This window comes from Accipiter gentilis, chromosome 17 (assembly GCF_929443795.1).
Source record: "Accipiter gentilis chromosome 17, bAccGen1.1, whole genome shotgun sequence".
NCBI classification, from domain to species: Eukaryota; Metazoa; Chordata; class Aves; order Accipitriformes; family Accipitridae; genus Astur; species Astur gentilis.
The window spans coordinates 25382746-25405450 of record NC_064896.1 but is presented as its reverse complement, the minus strand read 5'-3'; the positions used below and the strand labels follow the sequence as shown (position 1 = coordinate 25405450).

General features: G+C 42.7%; 1 protein-coding gene across 2 annotated transcripts in view; it reads left to right on the top strand.

Annotated features, from left to right (window-relative positions):
- Positions 1-22705, top strand: part of NELL1 (neural EGFL like 1) — a 299533-nt gene that overhangs the window by 217530 nt on the left and 59298 nt on the right. For both annotated transcript variants that reach the window (XM_049821020.1, XM_049821021.1), the window contains exon 15: positions 11191-11286. In XM_049821020.1, coding sequence (XP_049676977.1) covers positions 11191-11286 — 96 coding nt within the window. The remainder of the gene's footprint in view (positions 1-11190; positions 11287-22705) is intronic.

Here is a 22705-nt window from a genome sequence, read left to right as displayed (position 1 = left end):
CAGCATGAAAAGATACTGTTCCTCATATAGAGAATTAACGTAAAATAGTGTTTTATTAACATTTTAGGCATATTTTTATTACAGCTTATTCAACATTCAGGTGGTTTTAGTCACACATGATTATTTGAGGATGCTAGGTAGCTTTTCACTAAGCAGCCTAGAGTAAATCTTTCACATTGAGACAGAATGTTTCTTACAGGTAAATAGACCTGTGTTTTATCGGTGAAGGTGCCTATCACTGCTACAGGGCAAAGCAAGAGGAGTGAATTTAAAGACTGTATACCTGTTATATTAGGGTATTATCCAGCTAGTCTTGTGCTGAACATGTCTACAGAATGTGTTTGCATGGACTGGAAGGCTAAGATCAGAGAACCGTAAACCACACGCAGCTAGAAAACTGTTTTTATGTTGTCTGAATATTCCATATACTGTACTAAGGTCAAACAGACCTAAGATTGCATCCACTGTTTATTGAATTCAGGGGTTTTTTTCAATGAGTTCAATGGGATTTGAATCAAGGTCTTTCTAAAGTTGTGATAATAGATCCAGCAAGGGAAAATGCTTCTGTTGTGCTTCTGGAACATGTTTCTTTATCCTTAAATTAAGATTGATTAAGCGTAACTGATTTCTAAAGAAACTTTGAGCCACAGTATCACAGCCGAAGTGGAAGCAGGTCAGAAGTCTCACATCCTCTCTTTCATGCTTTGTAATGATTGCAGTTTTTAGTACAGTGGTGTTCTGTCTGATTTGTTTTGGTAACTTTACCAAACTTTAAATTAAAATATGTGAAATTATGACTTATGTGGTACGCTTCTAAATATAAATTATTCTATACCCGTATGTTAAAAAAAAAAAAAAAAAAAAAGTATAATAAGCACTTTGATGTGGAACAGAGGAAAAACTCCAATAATAGGATATGTCATGTCATTTCTCAGAGCAAATTTCAGTTTGGTTTTACCGTTTTAACTGTTGACTTGATTTTTGGAAGATGATGTTCAGCTGGTTTGTAGAAGTGGTGTTCTGTGCTATTTTGTCATGCTTAGTATTAGGTTACTAGACAGACAGCTGCAGTTGACTTGAAATGATGCACTAAAAATATTGAAGAGTCTAGCCTTGTGGAAGCGGGGCAGTAAAATGGCAACAAGAATATTTATTTAGCGCAGAAACATCCGGCGATGTGAGAGATGCTTTCAAAAGTGTAATATATCACAGGACAAATTTTATTATATTACTTTTGTCTCTTACTGCTTCTATTGATCTTTTTTCATATGCATTTTAAAAAATTGTCACGTATCTGTCCTCAGAGCCGTAAAATAAGCTTGACATCAATAAGTGTTTCATATATGTCTTTTTACCAATAAAGTAGAATGGACAGATTGTGTCCATTCAGTATGCTTTCTGAATTAATGTAATGAAATATGGCTTGTTTGTTCATTAGAACAGATTTTAGGTGGAAATGTATTGATCAAGGTGGATAACTTACACGTTCAAAATTAAGTTCCATTATTGGGGTAATAATACAAAGGAAATGATTAGTATTTATCACTGTGATTCATTGTACTAATTCTACAGAGTTGACGGTTCATTTTTTAAAAAAAACCAGCATCTCCAGGCAAAGAGCACTCGAGCCCGCCCTGAAAGCACCCAGATGAACGGCGTGCTGCTCGAGTACAAATGGCCGCAACTTGATTACATATCAGTCAAGCAAAACACCAAGCACCAAGAGAATTTAACATCGTATAACAGCAAAGAAAGGGCCCACCGCTAAGAGTTCAGTGCCTTCCGAGAGAGATGCTCAGCCTTCCAAATTCATCTTAATCTTAATTTTGCAAGTGCTGTGTGACAGAGCGCTGGGTACTTGAAAAGATTCACTGCTACATCAGCTAAAGTAGCCTAGTGACAAAGTCTACAATATTGGTTCACCGCTTTGATAAATACTATATAGTATGCAAATATAGACATACCCATACAAACCCACACACAGGATGTATGTATGCCAGTATCTGATATCTTTGACATCATTTCTTCCCGATATATTTATTATTCTTTATAATCCTTCCAGGTACTTTTTTGGTTTGCCCTTTTTCCTTAACTGTCACCGTGCATTGCCTCCCAAATTCAAAAGAATTCCTTCATGCTTTTCTGAGTGCTTTGAAAAAATCCCTTCTCTAAACCTTAATTCCGAGTTCATTGATCTTTGTCCAGACTTAGCTCTAAGTAGTAGAGCTAAGTTTTGTACGACCAGGATTTGGAATTTTGACTACACTAGGCAGCCATTACGCTAATTACATTTGTAAAGTACTTTTTATATGCAAAATCTATAGAAATATAAATCAGGAATTAATAACTTTACAATCAGCTGTTAGAAGACCTGAGATTTATAGGCTCTTCCGGAATGGAACTAACCCTCATACATACCACACATAAAATCTGAAGTATAAATTAGGTTAGAAGCCACTCACAAAGGTGATGAACTGCCCAGCTAAGGATTTGTCTTCCAGTCTCGGATGTGTTCGCATCCTGATTGCCAGACTCACCCGCACTCCCCTTCCTGCTCCGACACGGGGGATGAAAATTTTCCAGGACAGTTCTTTTGCCTAAAGTTCATTCCTGCCAGATTTGTCCTTCTCTGACTCCAGCCAGCTGTAAAAGGACTCCAGTGGCATTTGGCAGACTTTGTGTTAAATAAGTCGCGCCCTGTATCCAATGGATGTAGTTCACTGAACCAAGAAGAGTTTTGTGCTTTTATAGATGATAGCGTCACACTTGAGCACAGAGAAAAAGAGCAGAACCTCTGCTGCTCCCTTATTTTGTTTGCGTGCTTTCTCCTTACTTTCTCAGCTGTCCTCTAAACCGGCCTCAGCAACTGGTATCATCTGATTATTCTGGTATTTGGCTTACATAGTTGGATAGTTATCAACTGCGACCTTGTGTGTACTTGGCTGAGTAAATTCAATCAGCTAATGAAATTGTGGTCTTTCCATCAATTGATTATCAAATTGCTTGTGTAGTTCTGCTGGCCCATCTCTTTTCCAAAGCTGCACATTTTTGTTTACCCAGGCAGTCTGTGCCTGACCCCTTCCTTCCTTTTCCTGAATGTCCCTTTTTTTCACTTGACGTGCTTATAGTTTTTCAGTCTGGCCAAATACCAGTGGACTTCACGGTCATTTTACTGACCACCCTGTTGAAAATAAATCAGTAAAAAAGCATTTCAAAAGTACAAGAGAAGCTAGCGTGACTTTCTCTCTCACGCTGCCCAGTGTAGCAGTCCCAGACACCTGCTGATTTACAAGGTGAACAAAGATGATGTCAAGAGAGGACGGTGCTTGCCGAGGCAGTGACCAGGAGGAGCTGTGGTTTGCATTTTGGGTAGGGAGCACAGCACAGATCAAAGCGCCGGCGGTGAGCACCTGGATTTGCCCAGCTGCTTTTTTTTCCCCTAGCTCCCTGTGCCAGTCTGTAATCTTTGAGCAAGTAAAGGTGTCAGGTTGAGGTCCCTTTGAATTCCCGTCTTTTAGAAAACTGCTGTAGGTTTAAACATAGGGCAGCATTGGCCGTATACCTGCTGCTGTATTTGATCCATGAAGTACAATTTACGCTCTTTGCCGGAGGTATTTAAAACCCACTGAAGCTGATGCCATGCGTATGAGGCCAGCTGCCGGCTAGTGTGGGATGAATGTGAGCAGCCAGTACTTTGGACCAAAATGCAGAAAAGCTGCGGGTTACTGTATCGCTACTATACAAGAGAAGCTGCTGTCCTGTATGCTGTCTGAAGGACATGGTCTCACCTTGAGCTGCGTTGCTATTGCCACTGCAGACGAGGCTAATGGCTGCTCTGTATTGCAGTTGTCTTGATGAGCTCTGGAGGACGGAACCCAAACTGTCCGGCTTTCCCCGAGTCTTGTAAGCAGAGGGGCTAAAAAGAGACGACAGTTTTCAGTAACAGAGAGTACAGAATATTTGAAGCTACTGTTGGCATGCCTCCCTCACGCTGGCTCTCTCGCGCGTTACAGCCTAGATCTAGGGAAGAACAAAAGGAATTTACAAAAATGTCAGACGGATTCCGCACCTTGTGCTCAAAGAAGCTCTAGCTCTGCTAACTTCTTTTCCTTCCTGGGGATGACCGTAATATATGGGGATATCCATCCCACTCCTACCAGTTTGATGCCAGTGGCAGCCATAGATGCCCAGAGCTCGGAGCGGAATCACAGGTCAGCGGGAGAGCACCTGAAGAGCAGCACTAAGGAATTCCAGCCCCTCCAGCCAGTAAGTCAGCTTCATCAGGGGCCCAACTTAAAAGCCTTTAAGCAAACGCAAGTGGCGTGGGGAATAAAAGGAGTTAGAGAAGTGCGCACGCCTGCAGGGCTGTGATCTTATTGGCGTCAGGGAGACGTGGTGGGATGGCTCCTGTGACTGGAGTGTTGGAATGGAAGGCTACAGGCTCTTTAGGAAGGACAGGCAGGGGAGATGAGGAGAGGGTGACCACCTGGAGTGCATGGAGCTCTGCCTGGGGATGGATGAGGAGCCGACCCAGAGCTTATGGGTCAGGATTAAAGGGAGGGCAGGGATGGGTGACATTATGGGGGGGGAGTTGGCTACAGGCCACCCGACCAGGAAGACTGAGCAGATGAAGCCCTCTACAGACAGAGAGGAGCAGCCTCATGTTCACAAGCCCTGGTCCTCATGGGGGACTTCAGCCACCCCGGTATCTGTTGGAGGGACAACACGGCAGGGCATAAGCAGTCCAGGAGGTTCCTGGAGTACCTTGATGTCAACTTCCTTCTGCAAGCAATGGAGGAGTCAACGAGGAGAGGTGCTACGCTGGACCTTGTTCTCACCGACAAGGAGGGGCTGGTGGGGAATGTGAAGCTCAAGGGCAGCCTTGGCTGCAGTGACCATGAAACGGTGGAGTTCAAGATCCTTAGGGCAACGAGGAGGGCACACAGCAAGCTCCCTACCCTGGCCTTTAGGAGAGCAGACTTCGGCCTCTTCGGGGATCTGCTTGGCAGAGCACCGTGCGATACAGCCCTGGAGGAAAGAGGGGTCCAAGCAAGCTGGTTAATATTCAAGGATCACCTCTTCCAAGCTCAGGAGCCATGCATCCCAACAAAGAGGAAGTCACGCAAAAACGCCAGGAGGCCTGCATGGGTGAACAGGGAGCTCCTGGACAAACTCAAACACAAAGAGGAAGCCTACAGAGGGCGGAAACAAGGACAGGTAGCCTGGGAGGAATACAAAGAAATTGTCTCAGCAGCCAGGGATTAGCTTAGGAAAGCTAAAGCCCTGCTAGAATGAAATCTGGCCAGGGACATCAAGGGCAACAAGAAAAGCATCTATAGGTACATCAGTGATAAAAAGAAGACTAGGGAAAATGTGGGCCCTCTCTGGAAGGGAACGGGAGACCTGGCTTGTGGGGACGTGGAGAAGGCTGAGGTAGTCAATGACTTTTTTGCCTCAGTCTTCACCAGCAAGTGCTCCAGCCACACTTCCCCAGTTGTAGAACGCAAAGGCGGGGACTGGGAGAATGAAGAACTGGCCACAGTAGGAGAAGATCAGGTTTGAGACCGCCTAAGGAACCTGAAAGTACACAAGTCCATGGGACCTGCTGAGAGGCATCCGTGGGTCCGGAGGGAACTGGTGGATGACGTGGCTAAGCCACTGTCCATCCTATTTGAGAAGCTGTGGCAGTCTGGGGAAGTTCCCACTGACTGGAAAAGGGAAAACATAACCCCCATTTTTAATAAGGGTAAAAAGGAAGAGCAAGGAAACTACAGGCCAGTCAGTCTCACGTCTGTGCCAGCAAGATCATGGAGCAGATCCTCCTGGAAACTACGCTTAAGGCACGTGGAAAATAAAGAGGTGATTGGTGACAGCCAGCATGGCTTCGCCAAGGGCAAACTGTGTCTGACAAATTCGGTGGCCTTCTGCGACGGGGTTACAGTGTTGATGGATAAGGGAAGAGCAACTGGTGTCATCTGCCTGGACTTGTGCAAAGCGTTTGATGCTGTCCCACATGACATCCTTGTCTCTAAATCGGAGAGACATGCATTTGACAGATGGACCGCTCGGTGGATAAGGAATTGGCTGGATGGTCACACTCAGAGTTGCGGTCAATGGCTTGATGTGCGAGTGGGGACCGGTGATGAGTGGCGTTCCTCAGGGGTTGGGACCAGCGCTGTTTAACACCTTTGTTGGCAACAGGGACAGTGGCATTAGTGCACCCTCAGCAAGTTTGCCGATGGCACTGAGCTGCATGGGATGCCATCCGGAGCGATCTTGACAGGTGTGAGAGGTGAGCTCATTTCGTGAAGTTCAACAAGGCCAAGTGCAAGGTCTTGCATGTGGGTCAGGGCAATCCCAAGCACCAATACAGGCTGGGCAGAGAATGGATCGAGAGCAGCCCTGAGGAGAAGAACTTGGGAGTGTTGGCTCAACATGACCCAGCAATGTGTGTTTGCAGCCCAAAAAGCAAACTGTATCATGGGCTGCATCAAAAGAAGCGTGACTAGAAGGTTGAGGGAGGTGTTTCTTCCCCTCTTGCTCCGCTCTGGTGAGACCCCACCTGGAGTACTGTATTCACCTCTGGGGCCCCCAGCATAAGAAGGACATGGACCTGTTGGAGCGAGTCCAGAGGAGAACTGTGAAGATGATCAGGGGGCTGGAGCACCTCTTCTATGAAGAATGCCTGAGAGAGTTGGGGTTGTTCATCCTGGAGAAGAGAAGACTCTGGGGACACCTTACAGCAGCCTGCCAGTACCTATAGGGGGCCTGCAGGAAAGCCAGAGAGGGACTTTTTCCAAGGACCTGTAGTGATAGGACAAGGGGTAATGGCTTTAAACTGAAAGAGGGTAGGTTGAGATGAGGTGTAGGGAAGAAGCTTTTCACTGTGAGGATGGTGAAGCCCTGGAACAGGTTGCCCGGAGAAGCTGTGGCTGCCCCATCCCTGGCAGTGTTCGAGGCCAGGTTGGATGGGGCTTGGAGCAACCTGGTCTGGTGGCAGGTGTCCCTGCCCATGGCAGGGGGTTGGAACTGGATGATCTTTAAGGTCCCTTCCAACCCAACCCATTCCATGATTCTATGATAATAGCGTCGTTGGGAGAGGAGATAACTCTTTAACTGGACAGGGGAAAAGAAACCGTACCTCATAAATATGTAGGCAGTGGTTATGCACCTTGTGCGTGTCCAGGAGCATGGTACCAGGTTTGTGGGCACTTTCATGCTGCTCTTTGTGGAGCTCTGCAGTGAGATTCACCTGTCTCTCCAACATTATCGCAAAAATGACATATCCAGCCAATTTAAAATGTTGTCGGTTTCTGTGCTTTACAGATCCATCATCAAGGAGGACATGCATCAAAAATGAAATTCCTCCTCTGCAGAGAAATTACGTCTATTTAGGAAAGGTCTTTATAGGATAAAGGCTTTTATTTTGGAGGAAGAAATCTGTTAGCATTACAGAGATCTGTTCACTTTGGCAGAAGCCTTCTGAAATCAATAGATTCCATTTCTTTTATATACAGAATACTGAATAAGACTCTTAACGGTGGAGGTTTACCCTCATAGACTTCACCCTAATGGCATCTTCACTTAATTTTCCTGATAAAACCTTTATTGCAAATGCAGTAACCATTCTCCTTTTTAACAAGGTTGCCAGCCTGCAAATAATTTGAGACAGGATCTATTTATGGGAATACATTAGTAAAATAGTATCCAGCCATGATTTATTTTTATTGTGTTAACTTTCTTTGAGTAGGAGGGAGTCTGCAGTCAAGGTTTGTAAGTGCAAATTCCATGATGCTGGTGGGTCCCCATGCCCCACAAAATAGAGTTTTGAACTTGAAGGGTCTCAACCCACAGTGGAAGTCGAGATCCCACAGCCCATAAGACGTACAACAAAGCATAAGTGCCAAAGCATGTAGTTTCATGAGAGCATGGGCGCTCCAGTTGATTTACTATTCAGTCACTGAGCTGCTCCCTGTTGGGTCCTCTTGTCCATAAGGCATGGGTACAGAAGTGACGTAAAGATTTTCCTTAATTAATCTCTTCTGCTGAGGGTGTAAAGGAAAAATTTTATTGTTGGAAATTGATGAATTTTGATAAAATGTTCTAAAAGGTTTCAGCCAGAGGCAGAACTATTAGAGAAAATAGTTCAAAGTGAAGTGAAGTTTGGTAAAACTGCTAGCAATTGAAACTGAATTCCTATTGTTAGAGGTATTGAGCATTCTTAAAATTCAGAGTAGCGGTATCAGTACTGCATATAATACTGTGAGCTCTTTTTCTAGCACTTAAGGAAAGTAGCCTTTAGACAAACATTTTGATTTTGTAACTATGTTCTGAGATTCGTAGTTTGGATGTTCCTACTTCCTGAAAGCCTACAATGCAGGAAGTAGAAGGTTTGTAGAAGAACTATCTGGGGAACAGCAGGATAATTCTGGCACTCTTCCTTGGGGTTTTCTTTTCTTCCGTAAAAATGAACTACCTCGCCCAAATCCACCAAAGCCTGAGCATCAAAGCGAAGGACAGTTAGTCTGTACTGCAGAGGACTTACCAGCTTCTGCAAAAATTGAAAAGGAGAGTTGAATTCTTTTCTTCTGCAGCCGTTGCCCAGCTTCTTCCTCAACTTCATCCTCCAACATCCACATGACAAGCTAATGCCTTGGCGACTCCTCCTGCACTGGGCAGTACAGAGTCCTTTCTCGGAGGAACCTGTAGTACAGCAATTCCTCAGGGTGTCCCTCTGCAGCCATTGTTTGGTGTTTTAAAAGTTGCTAAGGTGTGACACACAAAGAATAGGGGAATTTCCAAATGCTCAACAAGTAAGCGCTAGCACATATGGTTACGAGCATAGGGGGTGTGTTTTGGTACAGTTATGTAGGAAGGAATAGAAAGATAGAGAGAGTTTTGACCCATGGCGGGCATCCCAGTCTTTCTCTCCCAGATGTGAATGGTGTGCTTGGCTGTGCCTGTAGATGTCAAGACCTGGCTGCTGCACCGCCGTAACATAGTTTTTGCATTAATGGGAAAAATATTTTACATGATCAGCCCTGCCTCGTAAGCCTTTCTCTGTTAGTAATCCTAAAAGAGAACAGAAGAAAACAGCACCTTACTGTGCAGACCTAGGAATAGGATTTATTGTAAGAAGCAGACATTTCACGTTAGGAAGCTGGTAGTATTGGTTATGGTGCCAAAGAAAGCGTGTGAGAGCTCTAACTGAAGCCCTCTTACCTACCTATCCCTATCAGTTCTAACAACTTTCAGTGGACGTGCCTGATTGTTATAGACAACACATTTTCTTTTTTTATGCCCTTTATGACTTCTTTTATTTTAAGAGCCCCACGTATTTCTTTCCCAGTGCAAGGTGGCATATATTGTGGATGAACTATTCTCTTTTTTGCCAATATTTTCCTTTTTTTTTTGCCCTTTATATCTGCTCTGCCACAAATTCTAGTTCTTTTGATGTCATGCAGAAATGTATTACTACTTCACGAAAGCCTCTGCTTACTTTCAATTTCAAACCAGAAAAGATGTAGATGAAGAATTTAACTTGCACCTTCTCTGAGAATGCTGAGACTGGAGATGAGCAAACATTCTTTCAAGAGCTCCGGAGGCAATCTTTTGAGTCTCATCATGTTTTTCATATATTTTCCAGCTGTATTTCATATTAGTACTTTCAGCTTTCTGCACAGTTACACTTTTCTACCAATATTTATATGCAAAAATCACAAAATGCTACTCTTAAACCATATTTCTCTTTTTCCCATACAGTAGAAATTGACTGGTTCCAAAATAGATATGTTTCAGAAGATTCCCATATGGAGTGTGTGCATTGATGAGCAGAAAGTGTTACTGGGCAAGAATCATGCTTTCTCCACACCGCTGCCTTGCGCCAGTCGCGGGAGTGCTTATGATGTTCTACTACCATCTTCTCTAAATCACTTTAGCATTCTTCTCCCCGTGTTATCCTCCATAAAACAGTATGGCGTGCTACGAATTATATATTTAGCGTAAGGCAGATCCGTCTATCAATTCAGTCAAGAGATATGATTATGTGCTTTTTTTGCCTCTAAGTGGTTAACAATTGCAAAAGATTCTTTTTAGTGCTTAGTACTTTATTCACTTTATTTTTCTTTTTAGTGCATCGGAAGATAAATCTTAAACGTTTCTTCTGTTATCTAGCACTTTAAGCCTTTTCATAGCATTTGTAACATCTCTTTGCCAACACTCCATCTGTGATTTTAGCTTGCAGGAGACACTTTGCAATTGTGTTATTAGCTTAGATGCAGAGAGCTGCTGTTTAAATATTAATTGTAACTTCCTTCATAAGCACAGTCAAACCCACTGAGTAACTTGTGTGGTTCAACAAATATCTAGGGGAGGGTGGGGAGTCTGTTGCGGGTAGGGTTTGCTCTTAGTCTTAGCAGTCTTACTCGGGTTAACAGTACAAAATAGATCACGTCCTAATGCTTGCTGTTTCCTTTCCTCCTCTTACCTCAATTCTGCTACTTGTACACGCGCAACAAAAAAGAAAGAAAAAAGAACAACGTCAAACCGCAAGCATACTTCTTCAACAGTTATTGGACAAAGAAACTTCTGAAGTACTTGTGTATTGCTTTGTCAAGAATCACACCTCAGCAGAGGCATGATCTGGTCATTGAGCCCTTCTCCTCTGGTTTTGGTCATGAGCCTCACCCTATTTCGTTTCTCAATTCCACAAAATGTACTTGACGCTTAAAAATAAAAAAAATAGGACAATGTTATGTGTTTATAGACATTTCAGTAAAATGTATTTGGTAGAGGTGAGAAACAAAGTAGTTAACACCATCTGACCAGCCTGTTTTCTGGGGATCACCAGAGCATTGGAATTGTAATACTCAGATTGGGTATAATTGAAAGAAGATCAGCCCCATTAAAATCGTACGTTGTATTTTACCCTCTCTCCTTCTTCCAGATGGTTATTAATCTTTTATTGGTGAGGTGGTTTGCCTACGGTGTAATCTGAGATTTTTCCTCATGTCATTTAAGTGAGTTACTTGTCTTTGTGTTTGCAGGTGGACTGAATTTTAATATGATGACTTCTGTTAATTGCTTAGAATTTAGATGTTTTTCTTAGTATCTTGCAAATGTAATTTTTTTTTTTTTTTTTTTTTTTTTCCCCAAATATAGTGGTACCCACATATTTCTTTTATTTTTCAGCATTCTGTGAAGAAGGGTGCAGATATGGTGGAACTTGTGTAGCCCCTAACAAATGTGTCTGCCCGTCTGGATTCACAGGAAGTCATTGTGAGAAAGGTAAAGCTTTACTGAAACACACCTTCTTCTTTGGTAATGAGAAACATGATATGCTGAATTAAGAAATAATTACTTTCCATTCATTCATCCCGCTTGATATTTTCTCTTCATTAAAGATATGACTGTTCCATAGCTGCCTTTTCCTAACTGAAAGCTAGTCTTAAATTAAACATGGAAAGTTTTAGGCAATCGGGGATGTACCTGCTTTTGCTTCCAGTGGACACTTTTAGTTAATTAGGGGGGATGGCAAATGAAAAATATTTACTTTACCTATTTCCTGTGGTGCAAGCTTAAGGTTATCTTCTGCTTTTTCTGAATCTGTTGTGCAAATTAGACCAAAATTTGGATGTTTGCTTTTCACTTAAAGTTTTTGAATTCTTAAGATTTGATTTTTCTTCTGAGTCACTGAGGCCACCAATTTTATAGAATCACAGCCGATTCAAATATATCTCACTCAATATATCTCAATAATCATGATTTGATTCTGCCTTTTCCCAGATTTTTTCTGTTTCAAGATTTGCTTCTGACAGGCCCACCTTTCTGTTCATTTCACAAAGATCTGGTTCCTTGTCTACCTTGAATGAGAAGGAAAGGGATCTCAGAGAATTCCATGCAGGGCTCTTATTAGATTCTTTATACGGCAGGTTTGGGATTTTATGTTGGTCGGTATTTATTGAGGTTGTACTTCACTTAACCCAATGATAGAGGGGTTTTTTTGCATTGCATGTTTTTTAATAAACCTTTTGCACTTGGCTTTATTGGTGGAAATAAAGTGGACTGTTAACACAGGTTGCGTGATGCTCGTATGGATGAGATTGTAATCGAAGAGGCTTTTTTAAGGAAGAAAAAAAAAAAGAAAACCAAGAAATAACTGTTAAAGGATAGGTTAAATCACTGGAACGACTTGTTACCCAGAGACCGTTCAGTAATTTGTGTGTAGCGGCATCTATTTAATACATGGCTGTTCTACTATAATACAAAGTAACTTAAGCCCAGTTGTCAACAAATCTGCTTTGAGTGGCTTCTGAAAACTGCTAAAGCTTTTTATGGATGTACTCAAAGCACTGCATACTGAAATCCCATAGTTTCTAGTTGTCAGCATTGTTTCTAATTATTTAAGAATGAACTACGACGTTAATATTTTCATACCATCTCGAATAAATTTGAGTACTGCATATTTTTTTTTTTTTGCCTACAGCCTTTGGGTTATTTGTTTTAAATAGAAAAAAGCTCCCAAGCTTCCTGACATTCAGCAGTAAGTACCGGCAATATACATGAGGAATTAACACAAGAAGTTCCTGCCTCGGAGCCCCACCTACCAGCCTCTAGGCCTGCCTGCTAGTTACCCTCTCCCATGTATCATTTGCTCGTTCCTTTCTAAAACATCTAGTATTCAGAGGGAATGGTACATTCAGAGGGATGCAGGATACCCAAGATGTGTTCTGTCTTTGTGAAAAAAATCGGGTACTGCAAAACCAGTACCTGCATTGCCCAAAGGTGCCCTGCCTACCCAGCGAGCCAGTGGCTTTCGGCCAGCTCTCAGCTCGACTACCTATGTTTCTTTTACCCAAGAATCGTAGAACTATCTTTTTTCTTATCGCTGTAAAGGGACTTTCGTGACTCGAATGCAGAGGCTTTAAACTCTTGAAGTGAGGGTTTAAAATTGATAAATGGATGACATAACTGTTGTTGATTCCTGTGTTTTCCATGTCTTTTGTATTGTTTTGATCTAAAAGATGAGTTAGCACACCAAGTAAAGGAAGCATGGCAGGCACGGTACTCTCATTATATCAAGAAATTTAGAGGTAGGTGTCAGGAGGAGCTAGCTTCTGTGTATAAAATCTATATGACTTGAACCAGAAGGAATTTTATTTTTTGCTTTGAAGATGTATAGGATTTACCAGTATGCTACAAGTCAAGCTAATGATGGTAACTTTGAGAAACCTGATGTGCAAGCCGGTTTGAGAATGACTAGGGCTTTGCGTACGAGAAGTTGTTCCATTTTAGTTGTGTTAGAGGGTTGGAAAACTTCAGCAGAGATATACCTTGTGTCATAAGCATATTTCAGTGGCTAAGCGTATATCAGGTCTGTGTGAGAGCAGCTTCAGCCTCCTGAAGGTGCATGTCCTGGAGAAACTAAATGTTCAGAGTAGAAAGGTGATGAACCACCTTTAAAGCAGGCTTCCCTTTGTTTACCCGCTTACTCCTCGAAGATGTAGTGCTGTTAGGAAGAGGAGGCAGTTCAGTAAAGACTTCCCTCACAGTCTCACCGCAGTTTGCTGCAGTGTTTTTAGACATCTGAAGTATTCAAAACCAATGTTTGTTTGTTTGGGGTTTTTGTCCTCTCGTCTGTAATGTTAGAAATAAGCACTTTGTTATATTTAACATATGGTAGCACTCCCTCAGTCATTATGACATATTCCAAAGATGGTGAAAAGGTGGGACATCGCTTTAAGTCAAAGCTTAAATGTTCCTGGTAAAACCTTGCCTGATGGAAGCTCATGGTGAACTGATGCATATCAGAAGTAAAATGGTGTGTTGTGGTAATGTATTCTATTTGCCACGGTGCATTTAAAAACATCCTTCAAACTGACACCACGGCGATTCCTTATACATTATTTGTGAGCTGAAAGGATTCGTCACTGGCTAAAAACAGTATGACCCAAATTGGCTTCAACGTCATATAAAGGGTAAAATGAACCAGTAATTAGAAATGTTGAAAAGCAGGTGCATTTACTTCTGAATATGAATCATATGTTACTCATCGTTTCTGACTGCCTGGTTGAAATGATGATATTAGGTTAATTAAAAATGCGGAGATATTTGAAAGGATAGGATTTACGCTGGTAATTTACTCAGGTGAAATTAAAATACATATTTAAGGCTTATGTACAAATACATAATTCAACATGCTGCTAAGAGGAATTACCTCTTGCCAGTTGCTTTGCCTGAAATGAGGAATCATCATAACAGTTGTGGGGCTGCCTTTCCTTTTTGAAGGTGAACTGCAAATTGATATCCAGAGATACTGTCAAGCAATTCCTCCTTCCATCCAGTCTTTATAATGCTGTTTCTTTAAGTATGTGCTTGATGCTTCTTACAGCATTTTAGTTGTTTTCTGTTTAGGTTCTGATTCAATCTTCTTATCAATTTTTGGTTTGTTTTTTCTTCATGTTTAGCTGGCCAGGGCTGAAATCAATAATCTCTGCAATCATTACCGTTTGTTTGTATCACAGTTGTGATACCTGTGCTAGAAAGTTTTTATGTTAGAACTTTTTGTGACATTGCTGTAGGGTTCCAGCATATACATGCCTGACAGCTGAGCTGGACATATGCATCCTTAACAGTATGTAACGCTGTTGGCTTAAACCCAGGTGCATCCTTGGCAGGGATCCCTGTTAAAGGCTTCCGAGAGACATTTTGGTGTGCAGAGTTGAATGCAAACGCAGTACTCTGTGAGAGCTGTTGGCAGCGTGGACTGAAATGCCCTAATTTTTCCATCCAGTGAAGTTTTCTGCATCTCACATTTAAAAAAAAAATAAAAAAAATCCCATCGTTCCTTGAGCTGCTTTTCTCTCTCTGTGTATGAGCCACAGGTCAGTGGAGTTTTAACGCTGGTTTTGTAGACAGGGTTTGCCATTATTCTGTATTTGTGGAATGTTAGTCGCTACTGCCACTGATGAAGCGCTGAGGAGGAGATTAGGCAGGACAAGCTGCGATATCAAAGGCGGGAGTAAACAGATGATTGAGTGCCTAGAAATTGCAGGCATTCCTCGAGCACCTACCTGCATGTGATAGAGTCCTGTGTGTGCATCTAAGAAATACATGCCAACTTTGATACAGCTCTGGGACGGTGACCAGCGGTGGCAGGGAGTTAGTTACAATACCTGTCTGTACAATTTATAACTTTGGCCAACGAGCAGGAAACGGCAGAAGGGTTTGAAGCAGTGGGTTCCCAACTAGGGGCAGGTCAAGGAAAACGCAGTGTTTTTCCAAAAACTGCAGGAGGGCTTTTGGCAGTGGTGGGGCATTGCCTTCAAAAGGGATTCGAAACAATTGCACCACATCTTTGCTCCCCTGGCTCATGACAGCTACTGCCTGAGCTGGTGCATGATGAACAGGGAATATGTTTCTAGTAGATTAGAAGGATGTTGTGTAGGCTGCAGCTCAGAGAGGTAAATATTTTTGTGGTAGCTACATGTGTATTTATAGTCTTTGTAAAGCACTGGAGAACAGTTTTCTCACAGAATGATAGAGTGCTGTCAAAGAATTACCTGCTGACTGTAAACAGTCAGGAGCAAGGGTAAGGCATGGCACTGAAACATCAGGATGTGATAATTACGGGGGTTATTTTTTTGTGGATTTTTTTGGACTGTGTATACAAAAGAGCGTCTGATATTGCGGTGAGAGGTTGTTTTTCAGTATGTACCACGGCTGAGAAATGTGTTTTGAATCCCCATAATTATATTTTTTCCGAGTGGAAAAAAAAATAATCAGCGCTTGCAGTATTGCATTAGTTACATATGGAATCTTCAGTGCAGTCATAGATTTCACAGGTGTGTAATGAAACGTTGCTACGCCTGTATCTTGAAGTTGGATGTCATGCTTACGTCATGAAAATGAGGTCTTTAGCTGGTTTGTTTAATAATAGTTGGAAGTATCTGGAATTGTTGTCTAAGAGGTAGCATGCCTCTTTGTGTACTTGTCTCTTAAATTCCTTCTTCTGGAATATATTGTCTTCTGTAGCTTTGGGTAAAACTCCCTACAGTCTGTATTCCTTTGGACCCCGGAGAGAGAAAAAAACGTGAGAATTGTGTTTCGGTGTGCTATTTCTTTGATTCCTAAGCTGGATCAATCTTAAGGTGTGTAGCTATCAAAGATATTTCAGTTGAGGAACCTGGTTTAAAAAAATAAGCAAACAAAAAGCAAAGCAGAGAAAGAGATTTTGGGGTGAGTACGGTAAGCTAAATGTCAAAACTCCCTACCTTTATCTGTCTAAGATCTTTTGTAAAATACAAAGCAAGGTTTATTTTGGGAAACAAACCAGCTGTGCAGCTGTGGGCACAAGGCTTTGCATGAGATTCTTTCTAAAGCCTCTCATTTCAAGGTGAGGCAAAGCCAGTATAGTGCAAGATAGGAGGGGTGAAGTGAATGATGCTTAACTGATTACAGAAAACGGTGGCTGTGGTTGATACGACACTCCTGAGGGTGTGACAGATCCAGAGAAGGCAGATGCTCCAGGTGCCTGAGGTTGCCCTGCTCCATTTGCTGCTAAGCTGTTTACAGCATTTGCCCCAGTGGTGCTTATCGCAAAATGGCAAGGGGTGATATCTTAATGCGATAAAAGAAACAAAGCTGTCATTTGTAAAGATATCAGGGAATAGATCAAAGAATATCTACTAGAAAAATCTGATTAAGACCGTCTCTGAGGATCAAGGGGACATCTGTCTGCAAATCAACAAGGAACTCTCAGTAGAAGAAAAAAGTTATTCTATCTCACACTGCCAAGCCAAAGAAAAATGAAATCTCCCAGACCAAGAACACCATTCATTCCCCCAGCTGACCATAGCATGAGGAGACCGGACTCATTTTTGTAGTGTTTACACTGCCTCATATACTGTAAAAGTTTAGTCATAAAAGCCAGGAGAAACACTAAGCAAACAGAGGGTTTGGGGTGGGGTGTTTTTGAAAGGAATTTTTTTTGTGTTGCTACATAGTTTATTTGTTACGATCAGGTGTCTGGTCTATGTATTTTTGCTTGTTTGTAATGAAAGGAATATCTGCTATATTAATCTTTTGTGTTAGCTGAGATGATATCTTGACATTCCAGGTAACAAATGGTTCTAATATTCGAATGTTTTGTTATTAGTATGACTTGTGGTCATATGTATTGGGTTTGTGTGACAAGGTTTTGGTAGCGGGGGGGGGGGGGGGGGGTAGGGGTGTGTGTGTGCTGTGAGAAGCTGCTAGAAGCTTCTCCTATGTCCAACAGAGCCCATGCCAGCCAGCTCCAGGATGGACCTGCCACTGGCCAAGGCCGAGCACATCAGCGACAGGGGTAGTGCCTCTCTGATAACGCATTTAAGATGAGGGGGGGGAAAAACCCCCTGTGCAACTGCAGCCAGGAAAGAGGAGTGAGAATATGTGAAACAATTCAGAAGAGCCCCAGGTCAGTGAAAAAGGAGGAGGAGGAGGAGGAGATGCTCCAGGTGATAGAGCAGAGATTCCCCGGCAGCCCGTGGGGAAGACCACGGGGAGGCAGGCTGTCCCCCTGCAGCCCAGGGAGCTCCACGGGGGAGCAGATCTCCACCTGCAGCCCGGGAACAGAGGACCCCACGCCGGAGCAGGGGGATGCCCGAAGGAGGCTGTGGCCCTGTGGGAAGCCCGCGCTGGAGCAGGCTCCTGGCAGGACCTGCGGCCCCGTGGAGAGAGGAGCCCAGGCTGGAGCAGGTTTTCTGGCAGGACTTGTGACCCCGCGGGGGACCCACGCTGGAGCAGGCTGTGCCTGAAGGACTGCAGCCCGGGGAAGGGACCCACGCTGGAGCAGTTCGTGGAGAACTGCAGCCTGTGGGAAGGACCCACGTAGAAGTTCATAGAGGACTGTCTCCCGTGGGAGGGACCCCACGCTGGAGCAGGGGAAGAGTGTGAGGAGTCTCCTGCCCCTGAGGAGGAAAGAGCGGCAGAGACGACGTGTGATGAACTGACCCCAAACCCCGTTCCCCATCCCCCTGTGCTGCTGGCGGGGTAGGAGGTAGAGAATTCGGGAGTGAAGCTGTGCCTGGGAAGAAGGGAGTGGTGGGGTAAAGGTGTTTTAAGGTTTGGTTTATATTTCTCATTACCATACTCTGATTTGATTGCTAATAAATTAAACTAGTTTCCCAAAGTCGAGTCTGTTTCGCCCGTGACGGTAATTGGCGAGTGATCTCTCCCTGTCCTTATCTTGACTCACGAGCCTTTCATTATATTTTCTCTCCCCTGTCCAGCTGAGGAGGAGGAGTGATAGAGCAGCTTTGGTGGGCACCTGGCATCCAGCCAGGGTCAACCCACCACATCATAAAATATCTCTTATATCATCTTTTGACTTGGTGACGGACATCGTATTTTTTTTAAGTCACAGAATATTGTGTTGGTTTTTCCCCCGCTTTGGTCCCCAGAGCTTGCACTTAGAAATTGGATAGTATTGTATTGCTTGTCCTGTCTGGGATTATGCTTGCTACTCTAGCTTCCTACAGTTTTAATTTCCCCACTCAAATTACAGTGACCTCACCCTGACCAGTGTCTGTATGCCAGCTGGACATGTCAAGTAATACTTAAGGATGCAGTTTTATTTAGATAAGGGAAAGGCACGATTTAGCTAGTTGACATCTAATTTGCATTTGGATTCGTGCAAAACAATGTAATCAAGAGATAATTTCTGTTGATCAAACTTTATGGTGCACATAAGGTCCAAAGCCAGATTCTAAAATCTTTCTTCTCTTACCTTAAACATTACAAAAAATACCTTTAGATAGTGTCTTGGCATGCCATCTTTCTTTGCGTTCCGGTTCCCGTTCTGGATGTTCTTGGATTAATATCTTGTGTAGACCCACTATAGAACTTATTATAGAGCTTACAAAAATAGCGGCTATGTTTTATTATTCCTTAGTTACCCTAGTAGTGAACTGAAAATAAACATGATATTTAAAGAAATGAGCGGGTGTGATTTCATGAAGTCAGTGGCTTTGCCTCTTCCTTTTCTTATGGAGCAATAGATTTTACTCCTTCACGATGTCTTTCTTGCTGAAAAGCAGCCAATGAAAAATCTAAAAAGAAAATGACAGTAAGTTCTTTGGAAGGGAAGGAAAAGAGCAGGAAGCTTAGAAGGAGATTGACGGCTCGCTACATCTCCAGTGATAAGCAATTAACAGAAGGAGGAACTCCAAATAAAGTTATACCATCTCCTTTGGATTCAGGTACCCTGCCAAAGTGTTGGATAGTAACCTGTGCTCAATCTCTTAAAAAGCTGTTAGCAATTGTCTTAAAATTAGAGACGAGTGGTCTTCGTAGCAGTATGGGGTGAACTGACTGAATATCTATTAAAAATTGACTTTTTGATGTGGTGAGGACTAATGAACATAGATTTCATAGAACCATTTTAAAGCAAAATGGCTCTTTAGGGCATCAGAATTTCGTGATTGAGTCAGCCAAGTTGTACATGAGAGACATCCTCTGCCACAGTCGAGATGAATTTTCAAAAGGCCCTTCACACAGAACAAGGCTGTGTGAACTCTGTGCAGTTTAAGAAAATGCAGGAATAGAAGAGCATTGTTCAGGTGAATGCTTACACGAGCTCACGAGCTGTAACGGTTGGAGCATCTTTGCAAGTGTCCTTCCCCCAGACGTGTTCTATGAGCCCCCCCCCATATGTCCCCATTCCCACGTCACTAGCTGCACGGGGCAGCCAGTGGGGCCAGCCAGCCGTTGTCTAGCTTGGAGTAACTTCCAGTGCAAAGTGAAGGGAGAAGAAAAGTGAGAGTCCTTGTGTTTCCCTGGGGCTCGGCTTGCTGCACGCCCAGCTCCTTAGGGAGCCTCTCGGCGAAGACAACACTCCTGGAGTTGCGCCGTACGCTGCTTGGGTGCTGTCACGCAGTGGCATACCTTTGTGAAGGAGAACTTGTCTTTCAGTGGTCAAGAGATGCACATCAAAAGGATACAGGGCATTTCCCCAGGTTGAAGGTAACTATGCCAATAGAGGGATGCTTGTATGGTTTGTTTCCTTCACGTGCCTGGAAGATGCAGGGCACGGTGAATGTAGTATTTGCAGGCAAAAAGAAGATGCCTGTCTTAGGTGAGAGAAGAGCATGCTGCGAGGAGTATAGGCTATTCTAGCTAAACAGGTATAAAATGTTAGGACCTCTCTTTGCCCTCTACTTAGCACCTGGAAATCCCTGGGGAAAAGGGTTGTTGGTTTGTTCCCATTTTCTTTCTTTGTTTCGGGTGCTGCTACCCACAGTGCTAGATGTTTGTTCATCCTTAAGTTCCAATTATGTACTACGGAAGGAACATCATGTTTAGAAAGAGACAGGTAAACTAAGCAGTAGCAACTACTGAAGCTCTAAATATAAAAGCCCCATGTTCCCTCTGAACTGCCTGCAGCCTACGTAGCGGAATTTTGTGCAAAAGCCTTGCTCAAACTGAGGCGTTGGAATTTGTTTCCCGCAGGAGGCCGTGTTGCTTCGGCCCTTTCTGGAAGTGCTCAGCCCCTGACTTAGTGTTCATCCAGTTTATCATCAGGAACGCCTCCCACAGCTTCTGCGCGGTTGTATCTGCTGCGGTTTCCTCTTGGATTCTGAGAACCCAGGCAATGGGATTTAAATTTGTTTCAAGCGGCAGAATCGCTGCTGAATATATTAAAGAAAATGGAGAACTACAAAGCACTCAACAATGTGAGCAAATATTTCTATTTGAGCAAATAGATATATATCAATGAAATTTCCATTTTGCAGCTAAGAAGTTTCCGTATATGAAGCGTTTCTTGTGATATGAGCTGTACAGAAAAGGCAGTTGCTTTAAAATTCCTACTTCATGATGAATTAACTACAAAACACATCTCATTTTACCACGGTTAATTAAAAAAACCCCAACAAGCCTGCTTTGAGTGCAGCACAGTAATGCTAATTTTATGACCTAGTTTGTCAGGACATTCTGACCCCCTTTTTTGGTTCTTCCAGGCAGATGCCTACATCAGTGAAAACCAGAATAATTCTAAGGAGAAATACCAGAATAGGGAGCGGACTAACTAAATATTAAATCAAAACTATCTCAGTCTGTCCGACTACAGGCAGTATTTAGGGGACATTACTGAGTTTAATAGGCTCTTTGCCACCTTACTTTTTCTTATTAATAGCGTGCTCTGGACTGGAGAATCAACCATGAATATTTAAATTTGCTGGTAACCTAGAAATACAACTTGGGATGTGCAGAGCAGGGGCAGAGAAGTACTTAGATTTTTTTAAGATGGAAATTCTCTTGGCTTCAGTGGCAATTTCACCTGGGTGGAAACCTTAGGATCTGGTGCAATTGAATTAGGTGAAATGAAGAATAAATGGCTCTAGTGAAATAAAAGAGCATTTAGAGTGGGGTGTTTATGTGGAACAAGCTGTGCTAGTTGCAGTTACCAACGATAAATATGCCATTTTTAACTCGTCAATCTATGGTACCGCTCTTAACTAGCTAATCTAGCAATAAGATCCTATTCAAACCGGGTAGAGAATTCAGTTTCTCTAGAAAATTTGTACAGCTGAGAATTTTACTACATAGAGCCGTATTTCTGCTGAAGTTTAGTACAGTGGATGCTAACATACTTCGTGAGTGATCTCATTGAAGTTAATCAAGGTGTAGTGAGAGAAAATGTGCCTCAGTCATCAGAACCAGCATCAAGAAACAATTTCTTTTGAGAAATAATGGGACAAGTGAAAGGAACGGAGCAAAACAACATGCTGATGTTGTAGAGGTTATTGTGTATTTAATTCTGACAAAAAGGCAGTTTTCCTGCATTATTTCTTTTTTAATTTAAGATTTTTTTCCCCTGGAAAATTATGGTGTGAGAAGAACACTTTAAGCTGATGGAAGTGATGCAACAGGGAAAAAAACCCCAGTAGGCGTAACCAGCACGATCTTTTCCCATGTTGATAGGAATTCATCGCTACGAAAGCAATAGCTACCTCCACTTGCCTTCATTGGGCTGACATTCAGAGGAAGAGATCGTGTCCCCTTTCATATGATCCTTGGAAGGCAAATAAAATGGCATAAATCACTTTCTTATGTGACTTAGGTAGATTGCAGTTTATGGACAATGCGGATAACTAATCCAATTATTTTCCTTTAGGAGTCAGGGTGAAAAAATGAGTTAAACCCTTGTCGAAGGGAGTGTCATCCTTTCTTTTTTAACTGAGGTAGCCTTTGTAACATCTACAACTGTGTTCGGCTGCAGTCCTTTTGAGTATCTGTTTTTGTAAGAGTAACACCCAGGGTTTTCAACAGTCTGCTCCAGGAAGACTGCAGGATTGGGTTGTTGTTATGCAACACTACAGCGAAGAAGAGCCTACAGCAGAAGGGGGTGGCTCTTTGCAAAATCTGCTGAATTAAAATCGGTTTCTGGACTCCAGAAAACAAGTTTTTCTTTAGGACTGTACTCACGTGCATGTACAGAGAAGAAATGAAATAGGAAGTTTTGCTAATGTGGAACCTTACAATCTTTCTTTCTTTTCTCTTTCCAAAGCTTTTTCTGTACCAGCTGAAACATTTTTATTGTCTGTAGTCTGATAGCGATGCGTCTGTTCTGCTATAGAAAGTACTTGATGTACCTGAAGACTCCCCTTCACAGTGGACTTTTTTCTGGATAATCCAGCGTATCGTGCCTGGTGAAATACCAAAAAAA